Source organism: Netta rufina (assembly GCF_964035555.1).
Source record: "Netta rufina genome assembly, chromosome: 2".
Classification (NCBI taxonomy): Eukaryota; Metazoa; Chordata; class Aves; order Anseriformes; family Anatidae; genus Netta; species Netta rufina.
The window spans coordinates 20,624,641-20,645,751 of NC_140124.1; the positions used below are offsets into that span (position 1 = coordinate 20,624,641).

Below are 21,111 nucleotides of genomic sequence, written 5' to 3' on the forward strand. Positions count from 1 at the left end.
GGATAATTCTAATTCTAATCAAATTCTCAGCAATTTGATGTTGATAAGCGAGGCACTAATTAGGGGAGCCAGAAATAAGCAATTGCTAGGTGCAAGCTCAAGAACTGTGGTTTTGGAAGTAAGGGTTGAAATCCCTCTTTCTTTGTACGAGGACCAGAAGGATCCCTGAATAACACAGTCTCTATCCCATAAGAGAAAATTTTAACAATTGAACTGAATTTTGTTTTGGTTCTCTCATGATGAACGCACTTATTAAGAGCTATCAGTTCTAACGATACAGCCATCACCTTTAAACTTTTGGCTACAGTAAAATTGTCAAAAGTGAAACGAATTCTGCCTCAGCGTGACATTATTGCAGTTTTTTAGTACTTAAAGGTGGCTTGTAAAAAAATGGAGAGCAACTTTTTGCTCAGGCAGACAATGACAAGGGGAAATGGTTTTAAACTAAAAGAGGGGAGCTTTAGATTAGAGGTTAGAAGGAAATTCTTTACTCAGAGGGTGGTGAGGCTCTGAAACAGGTTGCCCAGAGATGTGGATTCCCCATCCCTGGAAGTGTTCAAGGCCAGGTTGGATGGTGCCCTGGGCAACCTGACCTACTGCGTGGCATCCCTGCCCATGGCAAGGGGATTGGAATTAGATGATCTTTAAGTTCCCTTCCAATCCAAGCCATTCTATGATATGATTCTATGATATTTGAAAGCATGATATCAAGACTAAAAAGCATTTTATTCATTTTTTAAAGCCAATTCAGTATATACAACACAGACATGCATAAATCTGTGTTGTACCAGAACCAGATATTTTTAAAGATAAATGAAAGATAGTCCCTACATATCCTTGGTTTTATTTAATTTTGTCCTACACATACATCCTACACCTTCACCTGCTGTGGCATATTTCGTATTAAGATCAGGTCTGAGCTCAGCTTCAGTAACAACTTTGCCTGGGCTATGGGAACTTCAAAGACAAAGGAAGAAGGCATGGAGCCTGCAGCAAGGATGAGAAGAGGCTGCTTTGCCAGAACAAGTCAAGGAGCTGCACTGTTGCCTATAAGGGAGATGTGTTTGTTTAAATGTATTTTCTTTAAATTATCCCAAATTGAACTATAAATAGCCATTGTCGGTAACTTCAAAATTTCAGATAATTTCTTAACTCCTAAATAGCCATTTTCCATCTCTTATCAGGTCACACTAGATATGACTAAGGAGAATAAATAAGGATTTTCCTAAGGTAAAAAAGCATTCACAGGTGTTCTCTTTAATTAATTCTCAGGGAGAAATTAAAATGTATTATTACCTTTTAAAAATCACCTCTATAAGTAATTTTGTTGCCACTCAGAAGTACTAATAACCAGTATGCAAGATATTGTATACCAGTTTGTTTGTTTGTTTGCTTGCTTTCCTCATGTTCAGAACAGCATTACACACTCTGACATGAACTGGAGCTTCCTGGAAATGAGCTCAGACTCTGGAGGAGTGGGACCCAGTGGATCTCAGATCTGAGCTAGTGCACAGATCTTTGCAGGCTGCACCCAGATCAAATGCCTCTCTAAAAAAATTATCTTGGTGTACTCATACAGAAATAGTTAAAGGCGAAACAATTAAGAATCTTTTTTTTTTCCTAACTTAAAATTATTTTACAACAGTAATTAATATTTGGATACTGTTACACATGCCATTTATTAAAAATGACACCCTAATTAGACATGTAGAACCCCCCTGTTGCCTCTGAAGGGAGGTATGAGAAGATCCACAAAAACAATTACATCTCGTTTATGAACTGACAACATACCAGTTCTATTTCCAAGCGTATGGTCCCTGGGAGGTCTTAGACTTTGAGGTGAGCCGACCCCCAGCACCCAGTCAAAATTGTCTGCCAGGGAATTTTGCCAGCCACAGCTGCCGTTCTCAAAGGTGCAGGAAGTGCCGCATTCACTCTCATCTGTATTATCCCCACAGTTGTCTTCAAAATCGCAGCTTTGTTCTGGTCTGTAACACTTGCCGTTCTGACATTGCCAATAGCCATGTGAGCAGGAGCCTGAAAGGAGAAGAATGGGGGTATCCTGGTGAATCACACTGCCATGCATTCCAGCAAGGTTACTGGAAGGTTACATCACAGAGTTTGATATTTAGGAGGAGGAGGGTGGTCCAGGGCAGTTTTATTAAAAGCCTTTGGTTCCCCTGAAGTGCCAATCCATTATCAGTTTATTTCTTTTGTATTTTGTCAAGAGATTGCCTAAATAAATGACTGTTTTCCTTGTAAAGCCTTTGAGGGCAAGTTCCAGCCAGGCATTCCTTCACTAACAAAGCTTTCTAGTCTGACTTAATTGCTGACATTCTCCTTTCATGTGGTGTAGGATTAAACCATTCTATTTTAGCTGCAAAGTTGAGCTTAGTTTAGCAGCCCCAATTTGGAAGAAAAAGCTTTTATATTTTAACTACAGAGGTTTGCCTTTTAATGCATTTTTCTTTTGCAAACGAGTTCAATGGGGTGATGTTGTCCTTTTTGTGCAGTAGTCCTGGCATTATTTAAGGATAATTCTGCTATTGTACAGCTTCAACACTGGAGAACTAATTTCACAGGATCCATTTCCAAGCTTTAAGTTTTCATTTCAGATCAGTTTCCGCAGGTCTGTGGATAAAAAGCAGCACCTACAGTATATTCTCTAACCAGGAAGGGAGACAAACACAAAATTCTGAAAAGGACTCCCCATTCTCATTTTCCATTGTGCTCTGACACAAATAAATGCACAAGCAGAATTTGATTTACAAATAGAACTGACACTATATTAGCTCACAGACATTAAATGATAATATGCACATATATGAAAGTGCAGGCAGAATTTGAATTAACTGATGGTAAAAAATCATATGGGGTTAAAAATATATTTCCAGTACCACTATCTTAATATAAAGGAGGATCTGATAGACCTAAATAAAATTCAGCTGCAGCTGGGTTTTATTGTGAGTCCAAAGCAACAGGTTTATTAACAAAAAGAAAATAAGAGATGGTGTATTCAGCTGGAGTGTTGGCAACCTTTGTCTCTAAAGACTCTCTTTAGGCCAGAGTGTAAATTGCAAATGACTCAAACTAAGTGAAAGAGAATTGTCAACTGAGAGTTGTCACACCCCTTTGCTGCATGCATTGGGTAAGTTAAAAACAAGACTTGAATCACCACATGTACAAACAAGGATTAGACACTTTTTTAAATAAATAAAAAAATCCTCCTAATAGACGTGCTTTAAAAAATAAAAATGACTTTTAACAGTTGCTCAAAGAAGGAAGAAAAAATCCTTAACAGATGGGTGGAAGCCAGAATAAAGCTCTGATATGTACTTAGAAGAGTGAAGAAGATTAGGCAAGGGTTTCCGCAGCTGGAGACAAGGAAAATGGGTAGGATCTGAGTAGAAGAAAAAGACCTGTATGAAGTTCATTGTTACAAGTTTATGGAAGCATCAATGTGGTTTTTATTAAACAAAATGTATGAAAACAATCCTACCCAAAAGAATGCATTCATCATATCAATACATAAGTCAAGGTTTAGTTATTGTAACTTGCAAAACAGTTGAAGTACATCAGAAACCTATCCCCTTTAACAATCTGTAGTATTAAATGCAAACTGCAGATAAAAACTATTAGGAGAGATATCTGGCAATCACCTCCATTCAGCTTATATTCCTTTGGAAGGCAGTGTATACCACAAACTTTTTGAGGGAAGCAATCTTCAGAATTTCAGTTATGTGTGTTGTTCCCCAAAGAATGATATAAATTTGTTATTAAATCTCTGCCTAACTTAGATGGCATCAATTTTTAGGATGGCATCAATTTTTAGGAGCTAGATATTATAATCTCTAAATTTTTTTTTATGTAATTGCCCTAAGAATTTAAACTTTTAAATTTATTTTCTTCAAACAAGGAATTTAAATTTTAGGATGCGGTCCATGCTTGGAAACCCTTTACCTTGTTCTTCATCATGATCAATAATTGCAATACCTATAGCATTTTGAGGTCCCTTTGCTTCCAATTTCATGTTGAAAATAAAGTGGTGTTGAAAAGTGGAACTCTTTGTTATTTGAGGCAAAAGAAAAATCCATCTTGAATCCTGGCATGAATGACTCTATTCAAGCATGTGTAATGAATGATATTACACTGTCTAACTGAGTCTGTAACGTGACTTGTTTCTGGATGTACTTCCACAGTATGTTTGTATGTTTTCTGTTTAAATGTCATATTTCATAACTGGGCAGGGAACAACTGTAAGAAAAGTTTTTTGGAGATCTCTTCCTTTCCTCTCTACTTTTATTCTCAACCCAATGAATGTAAACATTATATAGGTTATTGTGGGTGAAATAGAGAAAATTAATTGAAAGGGACTTCTACCTAGTAAGGCTCAGTAACTTCTTCATCTGAACAGTGTTTCTTAAAAATTATTAGCATGTAGGTTTTTTCCCCTTTGTACTAATTACATCGACACACTAGACTGTAATGGACTCAAAGGATCTCTTAGTGTCTTTCAGATCAATAATCTCCATATTGAGAATTTATACAAAAGAGGAGAACTGCTGCATTGGTCAATAATCCCCTTGTTTAAATGACTTGAGCAAAATTAATAGATAGAACATCTATATTTTAAAATACATAATTAGGGCAATCAATAATAACCTTTAATTATAAAGGTGCTTCTCTTAGATTTTGAGAAAAAATTGTTCCTGCAAACATCAAGAGAGAAAATAATCCTACTAGCAGAAATAGAGTATGGCTAATCTTCTAGATCAATGAACTTTAAAAGATTTAGAATAGTAATAAAGATAACATGGTATTTACATTGTAGCATTGAAGCAGAACAGCAATAAATTATGGAAAATACATTTATATTAAGAAACAGCATCATCATGTCTTATTCATGTAAATTTCTAAATCTAGCAAGAATGGTTTGTTTCCTTAAAGAAGTAATTCCAGAGGGGGAAAAAATATTCTGTAATCTTTGAAACCATATGTTGTGCCATAACAGGACTTTTATATGAGCTGGATAATTTTTATATCAGTCTATGTCATTAGTACAAACTTCACTACTTTTTCAGGTTGTGTCTGAGCTGCGTTCTGCATTGTCCTCAGCATGATACTAGCATGTTTAATGATTATTCCAGTGCTAGTAGGGTGGATTAAGTCTCATATACATGTATATATATAGTATAGTGTGTATATATATATATATATATATATATATATATATATATATAGTATATATATGTATACTTTCCTAGGAAAGTTGATGTCTATGGATAATGTGAACAGGAATACAGCAATTCTTATATACAATATACAATATTCCCTTTCCAAATCCAAGCAGAAATATACAACCTATCTTGTTGAAGAAAGACAAAGAAACACAGACAAAAAAGCAATCCACATGTACTTTAAGCAAAAGCTTTTTTCCAGAAAAAAATAGTATCATCATCATCATATGCGTTTACTACCTTAAGAAAAATTAAATATTGATCTTAAAAGCTTAAATCACTTACTTGAGTCAACTCCTAGAAAATAAAATAAAATGAAATGAAATGAAATTTAGGTTTGCAATATATTAAGCCTAAATACTCCCAGCTTGAACTCCTTAGCAAGAACACAAGCAGAAGAAACGTTGCTTATATACAAAATCCAAAATACTTAAAATATGTTCAATAATTTAAAATATTTTGAGACTTTAAACTATTTAAATGTTTTGCTTTTGCATATGCATTCTTGTATCAAAAGGCTTAAACTCATTCTGCGCCTCCAGCTCTCCACCATAGAAGTCAGACAAACAAACCCTGTGCTCTGTGCTCATGTGAGAATATCTTGGTTCAGCGGCTCTGTGATGAAGCCAGTAAAGTTGGCTTCTGAAGGTCTCCAGGCTTGACTTGAACTTGAATCACGCACTTTAGAAGTACAGCTCACCTAAACTATGCTTTATAACTGTACATTGAAATCTTGCCCGGACAGCTAAATGTTACAGTGTTTGGATCAAAGCCAGGAGTGATGCATAGCTGATGACATTTCTGACTTAGAGACCAATGTGGTTTAGTTATAACCTCTGGTTTAAAGATCTAATTGCTATTTGCTTGCTAAAGGGTTGTTGCCCAAAGCATATGGTGTAAGGGCATTGACCTGAAATGCATTGATAAATCTGTTTTGTACAATTTGCCAGAGATGCTGGACTGTGCTCAGTAAAAGTGACAGGTGGAAAATGCTTCCCTCAAATTCTACGCAAAGCCTGGCCTACCAGCTCTCATTTACAATCACATCCCTGACTCTTGAGGCCAGAGGATGTTCTTTTGTAGGGATCAGACCTAGCTGAGACAAAGTGACAGACATGGAGTCCCAGGGTCTGAGCACTCCTGGTTCCTCAGCTAGAAGGAGCAGAATAGACTACTTTTAGGAACCCTTTCTCTAGTAAATAACAAAAAAGACATAGTTTAACCAGTAAAGTACAAAATAGTCACTGACTGTTAAGTGTCCTCAAGATTATATTGAGACTTCAGAAGTCTCTTCCAGGAACTGTTTTTTTGTTTGTTTGTTTGTTTGTTTGTTTTTTAGAAGTTAGACACTGTGAGGTGGTTCAGAAAAGTCTTTAAATTGGCATAAGACTGTCTAGTGTTCAAAGGGGAAGATACTGAATGATGTATATGTATTATTAGTTTGGGATTATTCCCATTTACAAATATCAATCTAATCACTTTAATCAGTGTTAATATTCAACAATATAAACATGTAGAATACAAAGGAATCCTCAAAGAAATATCCTTAGTGATGTACAAATGGATGTACAGAACTGCAGTAAATATAATTTGGTGAGAACCGTATAATCAATTGTACAGAACTGCAGCAAATATAATTTGGGAGAAATCCTATGAACAATTGCAGAATTTAAAACCAGCTCTATATAAACTCTTCAGCAATACTTGAGTAAGAGTCAGATGTAGGCTAAACTAAAAAAGTCCAAAACTGATTAAACTGAATCTCATGGCACCTATAAATCCTAAATCTCTCATTGTTCAGAAGGAATAAATTTTGGGATTACTGCATTCACCAGATGATATTACAGAACTTTCTATCCGTCTCACACAGAATGCTATACTGAGCTAAAGAGAACAAGATGATTAAAAGATTTTATTGATGCCTTGACCAGGTTTCCACACACCTTTGAGCTTCCACTAGAAAGGCCAATAGAAAAATGAAAAATGCGTTATGCTTTGCAGAAGGGAAAGATACCAACCAACTCTAATCACTCAGTATCTCAAAGAAACACGTATCTTCTAATATGGTCATCTTTTCCCTTTCCTCTGTGTAACAGTCATGTTTGTTGTTAGACAATGAAAGTGAAGAGGATGAAAATTATACTTATGAAGTTAGCGTAAGTAGTCTGAGGTGAGATTCTGCAAGTAAAGGTTGTATTAGGAACCTGTATATTCCAAATGTCACTGGTACTGTTAACATCTCCTAATGTGATTAAGTAGTTCTGCTCCTTACGTTTCTCCAGAACAATATATTTTATCATTAAAACCATTAAAACAAAAGCAATTTTTATTGATTATCCTCATTCATATCTTCCAACCAAGCACAATGATTTATTTCCCTGAGCAATGATAGCTCTATTAATTGTACCTCAATTCAGAATGCATTCATCTGTAGCGGCACTTTTTGAGGCACACAAGCTTAACAAGTGATTGAACAAAGAAAGAACAGAAAAGTTTAAGATTGGAAAGAGAACCCTCATGAAATTCTACTTCATGGGAAACTGAGTCTTAAAAGAAATCACTCAAATCACTCAAATCACAAAGTCCAGTTTGGTGTTATGAAAGGTAACAATCTCAAGCAATTCCTCTTCCTTCAATATAACTAGTAAATTTCTCCATTGTCGCTACCAGAACACTATTTTTTGGTCTTTATATAAGGAACATTTTTAGCATCTAGCCTAAATTTACATATGATCAGTTCAGATGCACTCATTCCTTTGCAAGCTGTTCTCTGCTGAGAAAGGAAGGTAAGGGAAACAAACAAAAAAGTATAAATAGATTTGAAAATTAATAACCAGTAATCACAAAACTCATATTTATCTGACACAAACTTTCACCTGCAAGTCCCACAGAAGCTAAATACTTTCTTAAAATATTCTTTTGAAGCCTAGCCAACAGTAGCCAACTTCAAAATATGGACGAATTCTAAGCTATGGTTGTGACGAAATCATTAGAATCATGTGGCATTCTAATTTATGATGAATTAGGTCTCATTAGTTCAAAGTTAAGAAACCAAATTCAAGATTCTTTTTGCATCCAAAATATATCTCTGAATCTTTCCAAGTCAACAAATCAGTAGATGATGCTTTGTATGCACCATACAGAACTACAACTAGATACTAATTTGATAACCAAGCTCTCAAATTAGCATTTCTAATTCATAGAAATTGTTATCTCCACTAAGGTGCCAATCCTCTCTCAGAATTCAGGAGGTCAGTCTTGGGTTGTTCCTCAAGGACAAAAGGCAAGAATTATGCTCTCCCTTGGTTAAAGCAGCCTTACTACTTTAACTACACGACTGAAATAGATTTTTGACCGATGTATATCATCTACCTGGAAGTTATTCTCTTTGGAAATTGCATTTGGATACATCTGAATGGCTCCTAAAAGTCACTATACAGAATCATGTAAGAATCTTTCACAGAAATTGATTCCAGAGGGAGTAAATTGTCTGATGTACATGAATCCATCTCTGGCCCTGCCTGGCACAGAACAGCAATATCTCTGGTACAGAAGGGATCTTTTCCTCTTTGTATAAGGAGGGAGACAAAATGTTCACTTAAGATAGCACAGATAGGACTACTCTTAAGAAAAAAAAAAATGCATTGACATTCTGGGTCTCATTCACTGAAATTGATGGAAACTTTTTCTTAATGCAACACCTTGTAATACTAAATCATCCGCATGTTCATCACATAAAATAGATTGCTTTGTTTTTTGTAGAAAAACATTTCTCAAGTCAGCTTTTATCAGTCTAATAAAATAATTTGTGATATCACATCTTTTAATGCTTTTTCATTCTCTATCCAGTTACACAAAGTGCTCTGTATGACACTGAACAAAATATGTGTTTATAAACTATATTGCTCAACAAGTGTAAGCACACATTCAACCAGTGAAAAGGTCTGAAATGAAAAACAATAAAAATAAAGCAGTAGAGTTAACTTTAAATTTATTGGATGACAACAAGTTTTTCATGCAACCCTGCACAATCACAAATACCTCCTTAAAAACATGTAATAAGTGGAGAATGGGAAAATATCATATTGTACACAACTGCAAAGAGTGCTATTACGAGAAAGGTATTTGGCTGTTGTGCTATCAGCAGGCCTTGTAATTTAATTTGGCTACATAGAATAACATTTACTACAAATACCCTGGAAACCTTTCTGTCAAATTGACTAGTGGTGTTCCCCAGGAGTTGGTGCTGGGTCTGGTCTCATTCAACATCTTCATCAATGGCCTTGATGAGGGAATAGTGTCTGCCCTCAGCAAGTATGCCAATGACACAAAGCTAGGAGGAGTGGCTGACACACCAGAAGGCTGTGCTGCCATTCAGCGAGACCTGGACCAGCTGGAGAGATGGGAAGGAAGAAACCAAATGAGGTTTAGTAAGAGCAAGTGTAGAGTCCTGCACCTGGGAAGGAACAACCACATATACCAGTACAGGCTGGGGGATGACCTGCTGGAGAGGAGCTCTGAGGAGAAGGACCTGGGGGTCCTGGTGGACGACAGGTTGACCATGAGCCAGCACTGTGCCCTTGTGGCCAAGAGGGCCAATGGGATCCTGGCATGTATTAAAAGGAGCAAGGCCAGCAGGTCAAGGGAGGTGAACCTCTCCCTCTACTCTGCCCTGGTCAGGCCTCATCTGGAGTCCTGTGTCCAGTTCCTGGCTCCCTGGTACCAAAAAGACAGGGATCTCCTGGAAAGAGTCCAGCGGAAGGCCACAATGATGATACAGGACCTGAAACATCTTCCTTATGAGGAATGGCTGAGAGACCTGTGTCTGTTCAGCCTGGAGAAAAGAAGACTGAGAGGGGATCTCATCAATGTGTATAAATACCTGAGGTGTGGGAGACAGAGGGATATGGCCAACCTCTTTGCAGTGGTTTGCGGGGATTTACAAGGGGTAACGGCCACAAGATAGAGAACAGGAAGTTCCACACTGACATGCGAAAGAACTTCTTCATGGTGAGGATGATGGAGCACTGGAACAGGCTGCCCAGGGAGGTTGTGGAGTCTCCTTCTGTGGAGGTATTCAAGGCCTGTCTGGACATCTACCTGGGCAGCCTGCTCTAAGGAACCTGCTTTGGCTGGGGGTTGGACCCAATGATCTTTCAAGGTCCCTTCCAACTCCTTCAATTCTGTGATTCCGTGAAATAATACTTTTCTATTATTTGACAAAAGATTTAAATTATTCTTTAGTTATACTCAAGCTGAGATGTAATACCTGAGATTTAATTGTTTTATGGCAAAGGTGTGATAAATTTGAAATTTTATGCAGAAAATTCATAGACACTTCACCAAAATTAGAGAAAAAAAATAAAAGTACTACAATACTAGGTATCTGACAAAAAAAAAAAAAAAAAAAAAAAAGGCAGTGCTGGATAAATCACACAGAATATTAAAGATATTGAAGTCTACCATTATTTCAATTACATTAAAGTCCTTAAAAGAAATAGAAACATCTTCAAAGCAAATGCAAATTAAACAAGAAACCATGTTTGAAGGACTTTTCCCATACCAGCTATAAATTAACCCTAATCTCTTAATTTCTATTATTTGAAAGCCAGTATTCTGAATTTTTAAATTCTCTTCTGTAGCTAGTCTGGTATCAACCATCATCCTCAGCCTCTGCCATGAACCTTGCTGCGTGTGGACACCATACCTGTTATCTGTCATCTGAGTAACAGTGGATTAATGCAACTAAAGAAATTTTACCTTGAGCTTTCCTTCTCTGATTTTGCCTTATGTGTCCACAAGTAATTTGCACAGTAATATCAGAGGTGTTACTTTCCATAGTATTACTTTCCAGAGACCATTCAGTCTGAATTTAATGTCTAGAATCTAAATTAGTGTCAAGAATCTAAATTAGTGTCTCCTTAATTTCTGGCTTGAATAACTGCAGCATCCAGGTATGGGGCAATGCTACTGCAGTTCTGTATACAAAAATGTCTTTGACCTGGTCTGAGCAGAAATAGATGAGGGACTGAAGGCCTGAAATTACACCCTGTAAAAGCAGATAAAAAGCAAAAGGATTTCAAAGGGAGAAGATTGGAATAGAAGGATCTAATGAGAAAATATTTATTTATTTATTTATTTATTTTAAATCAACTCATCTCTTTGTTAGATGTATGAAGAAGGGAATACAGCCACTCCAAGCAGCAGGTTGCAGCCACTGGACATGACCAGAAGCAGACATCGGAGGGAGAGTACCTCATGCACTGCCACCCCACAACTGCTTAAGCTACAGCTAAAAGAATGTGTGTCACATCCCAAACAAGATGCTGCACCAATGTTATAATAAACAGTCTCTGAGGCTGTCAACTTAACTCCTCAATGTCACATCACTTGGCAGTCATTTCTGCTTAAGCTAGCAGCAAAGCAAATCAGAAATAATTTCTGGTAAGTATAAACAAGTGTTGGAAAAAGAGACATAAAACTAAATATGTGAAAAAAAGAGTTCTAAAAACAAAAAAAAACAAAAAAAAAAACAACACCATTCAGCTCACAGAAAGATATACATTTATGCTGTGTCTAAATTCCCATTAAAACTGATTGGGATCTAGTTGGTATAATCATTGGATTTCAAAGAGTGATGACATCAAGCTAAAATAGAAGCCTAGAGTTTTATTTGATTCCTCACACATAGAGCAGAATATTCTTCCTCATTAGCAGCTGCTCCACCTGAGGGCATAGGCTTTCCTTGTATCCTGTGCTACACATCTGTCAGCACCACAGAGATTTCTCCTGAGTGGCTGGGCAGCAAAAGAGCAATATAGTATACTGTCTATAATTGGAATTTAGATACATAACACATTGAATCACATCTAGACATCTGATATAAGTCTTGGAGCTCAATCCCACACTAAATAATTCAAGTCTTATATAAGCCTATAAAATTTGGATTTACTTTTTGTAAAGATTCATTATGCACATTAAGCTGATTTTATCATCTCTCTCCTTCACCCTAACTTCATTTTCACTCAGAGAACTAAAAATGCAACACACCAATATGAGAGATTTCCTCAAACAAATAAGTATTTGCTAAAATGGAAACACAGAAAGAACCTCTCATCTCTCCATTTCACTAATGTATTTCCTACCTGGTCTGTCAAAAAAGAAAATCTAATTTTTTTTGTTCTTGTTGTTGTTTTGTTTGTGTGCTTGGTGAAGAGCATGTGACCTCAATCAATAACCTTCCATCTTTTTTTTCTGGAGGATAGCCTCTATGATTATTGGTGACATACCCTTTGTCTGTGTTCTGGGTTGCTTGGAAGTTTCCATATATCAAAAAAGCACTTTCTCAGTTTCCATTTCTTCAATCCCTTTTCCCTGCGTGAAGCACATTAGGTGATCTGACTTTTGATCGGTTGAGCGTGGTATTTCCACACTCAGAAATGCGTTGAGCATTTTGACTGCTAACAGTCTTTATGCCACTTATTTGTCTACCCTACCACTGAACCCCAAACTAGACACATTAGGTATTTTTTCTGAGAGCTACAGTATCATTCCACTTGGGAGATATACTCTGTTGAAAAGTTTGCAAACAAAATAAATCCCCTAATGAAAATGAAGCTGTGCAGTGAAATGCCTCTACTCTTAAACTGAGCTTCCAAATAACATTTACAAATATATAGTGAAAAATAACATTTTTGTTTTCACTCCTGTATATATAATATTGAAAATGCAAACATTTTGACTGGGGAAGTAAAACACAGTCTGGATTAATTATTGATAACATGTGTTGAATAGCCTCTTCAGATTGTTGCTACAATTAGAGAGGGAGAGAAAAGAAATACATACATGCCTGCAGGCTTAACCACACATGGAAATGTTGTTCCAGAATATCTAGGCATTTGAAAAGCCCAACAAAGATGTATTTTACTGAAGGTAAAGTAGGATTAGATCCTGTGAAATTTAACTTTACATTCATAGAGAAAAACAACAACAGCAAAAACCTCTTTATACCTCTAAGAATATCCTATATTGCAGCATTATTTATCTACCTGTATGTGTGTAAGTGAAAAATAATATCAAGACTCTAGTAAGAGAAATTGTTTAGCCAGTCCTTGGAATGTAAAGGGTTAGAACTTAAGTCTTCCCGGTAAGGTGAAAATAAGAGTGGGTTTTTTTAACAGGGAGTCTCCTTTATAAGTATACTATCAGGAATTATACTTTGCCATTTCAACAGGCTGTGTCACCTGCTGCTTAAGAAACTCATTCTAGCCTTGAAAAAAAATTTCTCCTGACCTGACATTTATTTCTTTGACTGGATCTCCATGGCAAGGTTTTTGAATGCAGGGGTGGCTTAGAAGAATTTAAGAAGCTGCCCCATGGGTGATTAGGGCCAGTTTCATCTGTCTCCAAAAGGGATGGGCCACTGTCTGGAGTTGAATCAGTAAGCAAATCTGTGTGCACCTCTGTGAGAGCAGATTTAAGAAAGGCAAAGACAAACAAACAAATAAAAACTGCTGTGCAACAACAGCTGGGAGAGACAGTGAGCACCAGCCCTGCAGTCCCCAAGGTGAGTGCAGCAGGAGGGCAGGAGGTGCTCCAGGCACACAGCAGCAGTTCCCCTGAGGCCTGTGGAGAGGCCCCTGGTGGAGCAGGCTGTCCCCCTGCAGCCCATGGATCCCACATGGAGCAGATCTCCACGCAGCCCATGGAGGAGCCCCCAGTGGAGCTGGTGGATGTGGCCTGGAGGAGGCTGCAGCCCATGGAGAGCCCCTGCAGGAGCAGGCCCCGGGCAGGAGCTGCAGCCTGTGGAGAGGAGCCCATGCAGCAGCAGGGGATCTGGAGGGAGCTGCCACCCATGAGGGACCCGCCACCCATGAGGGACCCATGCTGGAGCAGTTTGCTCCTGGGCGATGGACCCAGTGGGACAGAGCCATGTGGGAGCAGTGCTTGAACAGCTGCAGCCTGTGGGCAGCCCCCGCAGGCTCAGTTTGGGAAGGACAGCATCCCGTGGGAGGGGCCCCACATGGAGCAGGGGCAGAGAGTGACTGAAGGAGTGGGGGAGACAAAGCCGTGAAGGAGTGACAGAGATGAAGTTTTATGGACTGACCACAGCTCCCGTTTCCCATTCCCCTGTGCTGGTTGTGGGGAGGAGGTAGAAAAGCGTGGTTGGGGGGTGGGAGGTGTTTGCTTTTAGTTTCTCACTGCTCCAGTCTGTTAGTAATAAGCAATAAATTACATTAATCACCCTATGGTGAGTCTGCTTTGCCCATGACGATGACTGGGGAGTGATCTACCTGTCCTTGAGCCCTTTACATTGTATTTCTGCCCCCTTTCCCGTTGAGGAGAGGAGGAGTGAGACAGCAGTTATGGAGCTCAGCTGCCCAGCTGAGTAAAACCACCACACTGTTCTGTGACACATTTCACAGAAACAGATCTGCAGAGGCCCAAGAGCTAAAGAAATTTCTGGAGACTTTAAACTGTTCTGCGAAAAAGAAAAACAAGTGCTGACAGTGCCCTATCTCCAAGGACCTTAGATGACATTAATCATGGTTTCTGTCCACTTTCCAGAGTTGTAATCAGTTACGGGACAAATCCAGGCTCTGCTCTGACTGCTGAGTTCACAGCCCTGCATTTAATTCACGTCTCTGTCTACCTAATGTAGGGAAAGCCTTTATCCACTGTGATGTTTCAGATAACGTTTTGTCACATTCTAGCGATAAATTAAACATGTCAGCATTATAACTGAGAATTTTAGTCTAGTTTTTCATTTTTTTTTTAGTTACCTGCAAATGTGTAGCATAAAAATCTACTCTAACTGCTATTTTTTGGTTGAATAGCTCGAGCCCCCATCAACTGAAATTTGGAACACATTGTTTCCTTTACAATAAGAATCTGTGATGATTATACCTTTTCCAAGGGACAACTCTGATAGGTTCCTTATGCCTTAATCCCAGATCTGTCACTGACTCACTATGCAGCCTGAGGCAAGTCACTCATACTGCCTCAGGCTTCTCCAGTGTCAAATAAACACAGTAGCATTTACTTCACTTTTAAGTAATAAAAAGTGTACTTGCATAACTAAGAGAAAACTACAAACAGAAATGAATCCTAACCTGAACTCCTAATAACACATTTACAACATTAGGAGTTAAAAAATAAAATAAAATTGCTATTGACAGTAAAATGATCAAAAATCTGTTTAACTGAGAACATTGCTGCCTATACATACATATAGGTAAACCTCTATATTATATAGGTATATTCTATTCTGTCTACAAAACTTCAGGAGCATATCAGAAGTTATGAGTATTCTTCATAGGCTTACTGTTGTTTTTTGTTTGTTTGTTTTTCCCCCAGCACTGGTTTTAAAGTGCTTTAGATATTTTACCTTGTTTAATGTTCTCTTCTCTCAGACAGTGGTCAAGACTGGCTGCTTCAAAGGCAGATATAAATTCTTTGTTATTCAATTCATTGTCCATAAGGAGACATTTTTTTCTTCTGTAGGACACCACATTATGCACAGAAGCATAAAATGTGATTTTTCTTATATATTGATTAGAATAACTGCCAAGATTATTCCTATTTATAGGTCTTAAATTTTTTCCAAACTGCAAAAGAGTGATTTAATCAGTATCTCTTGGTCTTTAGATTACATGCAGTTGGGGGTAATATCTCAAAAAGATTTTGGCAAATCTGATTTAATGACACTTTTTTTTTCCTTTGCCTTTATTGTCATCTTTAGCTATGTTGCCAAAATCTCTATGTATTTTTTTTATGAATTAGACATTTGTACTAGAATGATTCAAAAACCTGTTTAAAAACAAACAAATCCACAGCCTTAGACAAGGCTGTATTCTTTAATGTCTACTCTTGAATGACCAGAAACATTCATGAGCAATGAAGTAAGAAACTTTGCTAGTGATAGGAAGTTAGCTGGGGTGATATGGGCTACACACAGCACCACTGCAGGACATGAACAAAACTTGATATTCTTCCATACTCTATTTATAGAGTGAGGAGTTGATAAGCACCAACCTAAAATGATGCTTATTTTTTCTCAGGCACGATGTTTTAAATGGCTCTCGTTGACTTGCCACTTCAGCATCACTGTTGCTAAGTAGCATCATGAGGACAGTTTACAGCATGCTGTCAGTCTAAAGAAAACAACAATGCTAAATTTGAAAATGATTTTTTCTAGTTGTCCAGCACACTCTTTCAGCTCTTTCAGCCTTTAAGCATTACTTTTATTTGTCCAGGGGAAAAAAAAAAAAAAAAAAAAAAAAAAAAAAAAAAAAAAACACTTCAATGTATATTTATATACATTTAGAACTTCAAAGAGTTGGCATACATTCAGGGGCCAATCCTTCCAAAAAGTCAGAATCCCATCCCTGTCCTGGATGCACAGATATGGATATTCAATAACTCTATTCTATTTAGTCCTTACACTATCCCATTGCATAGCATGCTATAGCATTCTGTGTGCAGAAATAACAAGCACAGGACACCTTGTTACTGCTCATAAGACTCAGAAGCATCTCCCTTGACATGTGTAATACAGTAAATTTTGAATTAAAAATAAATAAACAAATAAGAATAGTATAATAAGAATAGTATAATAAGAATAGTATTACTTTTTTTTTTTTTTCTTTTTTCCATGTGGCTTGTTGAGTTAGTGGAAAATGAATTGCAGATTTCAGGTATTTCATAAAAAATACAAAGCAAGCTCTAAAAACAGTGAGAACAGAAAGTGCTGAATAGCAAACTTCATTTGGGTCAGAGAAGCAGTAAAAAGCATTAGGACAGTCAATATTCACTGTGCTATTTTGAGTACCTAAAATGAAGGAAACTTTCCTTGCCAGACCTGAAAAAAGGAAACAAATACCCAAATATAAAAGAGAGAGCATATTAACCAGATGGATAAATAAGTGGCTATATCAATTCTGCATCGTCATGGGAATAGACGCCAAGAACTATGAATCTTTGAGATAAAACATTTCAATTTTCTTAGCCAATATTCTCTCCAACTAAAGACATGAAAACAGATCTTCTGCATCCTCAGAAACTTTTAACAAATTTGAGCAATAGATATAAGTGTATAAGTGTTTCACTTCTGGTTAAAGCCTTTTTGTCTCTGCATATAAACAGAGAAGTCTAGGAGTCCAGATTTTTGCATCTGATTACCACATCCATTTTAACTGTCTCTAGTTATATAGTTAGATCACAGAGCTCTTTGCATAGCCCCCATTTTTCTACTGTACAGAACATTTCTGTATGCAGGAGTAGATGTCATACTCTGATTTCTAAGTCCCCATTTCAAGCAGTGATCCAAACAGATGTCACTGTTAATTAGTTGCTGTAAGTTGGAACCCTCAGTAGTTAATGTAAATTCTTTACCAGGACAAGTAAAAATTGTTGACATAGAAAAGATGGTATGTTATAAGGATGATTTTAGACCATTATCTTAAAGTGTTGTGTATCTACAAAGTTCACAAAGTACATCTTACATGAGCTACACCAAGAAATCAGTCTCTGGTGGCTTTTTCCTGAGATTTTAGTAGCTTTTTTATTATACACATCATAAAAGTATTTTGGAACATCCTTTACTATCAAAACTAAAGCTTTTAAAGTTTCCAATGTTGCCACAGGGACTCACATCTACCATTAAGCGGATAGAGTCTGAAAACATCAAAAATAAGAAATCAGAAATCTCAGATAGTGTTCCTCTTGGGGTAACATTCATATAAAACTGAACTTTAAAATACAAATCTCATTTGCAATAAATATCCATGACTGTTTTTGTCAGAAGTAGAGAGCCAATAGTGTATACTGTAAAGATTTGGTAATTTTTCAGCATATGTCTGGAAACCATTACCCACATCTTTCCTGCTTATCTAATGGACAAAGCACAGTATAATTTTTTAGGTTTGATGTAGTCTCATCAGTGGTATATTCCAGTGCCTGAGCAGTGCTTAATGATATCCTAAAGGGGAAGGCTACTCATTAGCAGCAGTAACAAAGCAAAGCAGCTCACATAAATTAATGATCCATTCTCCCAGTACTCCTTGACATTGGGAAATATTAGCTTTGTTTTATTCATCAGAAAGACAGAGAAGCTAAATAAAATGACTTGCCACAGCTATGCAGGAAATATGTAGTAGGCCCAGGAAATCTCCCAAATTCCACTTTGGGAGTTTAAATTTCAGCAAGGCTAGATGTGGAAGTAGGAAGATTTTTTCTGTTCTGTCAGAAAGAGTTTCTCCTTTACCATCCAAGGAAATATTGTTAATGAATATCATCAGTGCTATTAGGAGCAGCTATTACTTTGAGGATAGTGGGATCTGTGCCCATCAGAACTTTATAATTTGGGTAATATTTTTATAAGTCTTATTTCCTTTATGCAGTAAGTGAGGATAATGCAAATAATAGCTCCTCTGCTGATACCATATCACAAGGGAACAAGATGTGTATGGTGCCAGCTCTCAGTATAGTTTCCTACTAGCCAAAAAGCCTTAGAGCTATTCCTATGTACTTACTGATGACCTTATTACGAGATGGGTGTGTTGGCTCTGTCCTACTTGTAGTTCTTTATTCAACAATAACTATATTTTACAAGTAAATATTGATAAATAAATCCCACTGAATTAGCACGATATTGTCTAAACATACTTGGCAGAACATATGTCCTACAGATTCATAAGAATTAACTTAATACCACAAAAGTTATGTCATGAAAATAATATTAAAAGCACGTTGGTTTCAACATGCCATTACCAAGATATGCGTTCTATTTTTATTTTGAAGGAGAGACAAAGAAATGAAAGCAATACTTCTATGTATTCTTTCAGAATTTAGAGGCATACATTCATGCACGGTTTTATCTCTAGCAAGAACATACCTGTTGGAGGCAGTGCTGTGGGTTCTGCTGGTAAAAACTCCTGGAACGGTAAACACTCCTTAGATAATGTGATGTCATCAAGTGCTATGCCATCTTTGGGACCTTTTCCAGCTATCCCTTCAAAGATGACTTGGAAATCTTCCTCTCCATCTCCAGTCAGGTTCAGTGCCTTTCTCTGCCAGAAATTTCCCTGGTTTCCAGTAAGACTAAGGAGGATTCTTTCATGTTTTGACATAGTCCTCTGGTAGACAATCAATGATCCAATGTGAGCTCCATACATATGGTAATAGAAAAGTATCTGTAAACAAGAGCAATAGCCTCAACTATAAAATTTGGTGAGTTCAGACATACTCTGCTACAGTATTTACTCTATTTTTTAAATGGAGCAGCATTAGCAGAATTCAGACTAGCTCTGTGTTTTACTAATTCAAAGACAATTTAATTAAAACACACACGAAAATGACTTACTAGTGAAAAAAATTTAATTATTCCATAAGTCAATCTTGGAAATCAGCATTACAATACTGTGACAGCTGATCTTGCATCTCTTTTGAATAACTTCCATGTGTAAATGTGAAAGAAAGAGAACACTTGGTAAAAATAAAAATTAAAAATAATTAAAAAAAAAAAGAGGAATAGAGCTGTTTACAATTTTGGAAATAACTTCAGTTTTCTCGTGTTAATAGTGTTTGTGATAGATTACAGAGTGTATAATTAGTAAATAATATTATACAATCTATTATGGGAGCAAAATGACCTGTATAAATGCCAAATAATGAAATAAAAAGTAAGTAGTCCTTGGATCAGAAAACTGTGAATTTCAGTAAAAATGGGAAAAACAAATTAGTAAGTCCTAAAGTAAGATCAAATAGATACAGAACATAGAAATAAAAACACTGCAAAAGGTAGTCACCATTGACTTCTCTCCACTATTTTCAATTCAAGAGCAAAGTAACAGTTGTATTTGATTATATTAATTCTTAGGGTAGTTCAACATTGTTTCTAACAAATAGAGAATATTTCCAAGAATGATGTAATACCTTGAAAGAAGGCAATTCATGCTACATTATGCAAGAACGCCCCTATAGCTCATTTTTTTTCCTAATCTAATGCAAACCCTGAAGAATGAAAACATCTTATTTATTATAGTTATAAAAAACATAATAGCAAATATTAATGTTAATATGTAAATGTTAAGTCACCACCCTCTGTATTACCTAGTGCTACAGGATTTCATAAGCTTCTGCAGTCTTTTGCAAAACATACACTTAAAATAATAATAATAATAATTTTACTTAATTGATCTTCTCTGCAATTGATTAGTAAATCCATCAAGGGCTTTGTGTTACAATTCTTATGAAAATTTTATTATGGTCACTTTCAGAATATCTTCTGTGCAATAAAGTAGTCCAATATAATTTTTATTAATTAGGTTTCTTGCATGGAACTATTCATATTTACCTGCTGGTTTCCTGTTTCCAACTATATTTCTCTTAAACTCCTTTTTTAAATTAAGTTTGTGCATTCAGTATATGTGTATATCATTAAATTATACAATACTTTTCACATTTTTAAGACTAATCTCTATTCCTTTTTACTACAGCTAAATTTTGTTTCATTTTCTGACATTAAATTTTGAGCTGATATTTTCATAGAACCGCACACCACTCTGCTTCTGATTGGCTACAGTTCCTTTCAAAGCTACCAAACTGTATTATGCCTGTTTTTCTTACCAAACTGTATTATGCCTGTTTTTCTTTTATGATCATTGAATTTTTCTTTCCCTCACCATGATTCACACACACTCTCTCTCTCTCTCTCTCTCTCTCTCTCTCTCTGTCTCTCTCTCCTGGTGCAACTTGAAGCCATTCCCTCTTGTCCTAACACTCATTATCTGCGAGAAGATGCCAACTCCCAGCTTCTATTTTCTATATCTATTTTCATAAACTTTTTTCCAAATTACATTGAATAATTGAATTG

General features: G+C 36.6%; 1 protein-coding gene across 1 annotated transcript in view; it reads right to left on the reverse strand.

The window, feature by feature from the left end:
• The window catches only part of MALRD1 (MAM and LDL receptor class A domain containing 1), a gene marked incomplete at both ends in the record, with an annotated part of 250,210 nt that overhangs the window by 123,687 nt on the left and 105,412 nt on the right, over positions 1-21,111 (reverse strand). Inside the window, 2 exons of the mRNA XM_084281876.1 lie at positions 1,792-2,037; positions 19,132-19,429. Coding sequence (XP_084138002.1) covers positions 1,792-2,037; positions 19,132-19,429 — 544 coding nt within the window. The remainder of the gene's footprint in view (positions 1-1,791; positions 2,038-19,131; positions 19,430-21,111) is intronic.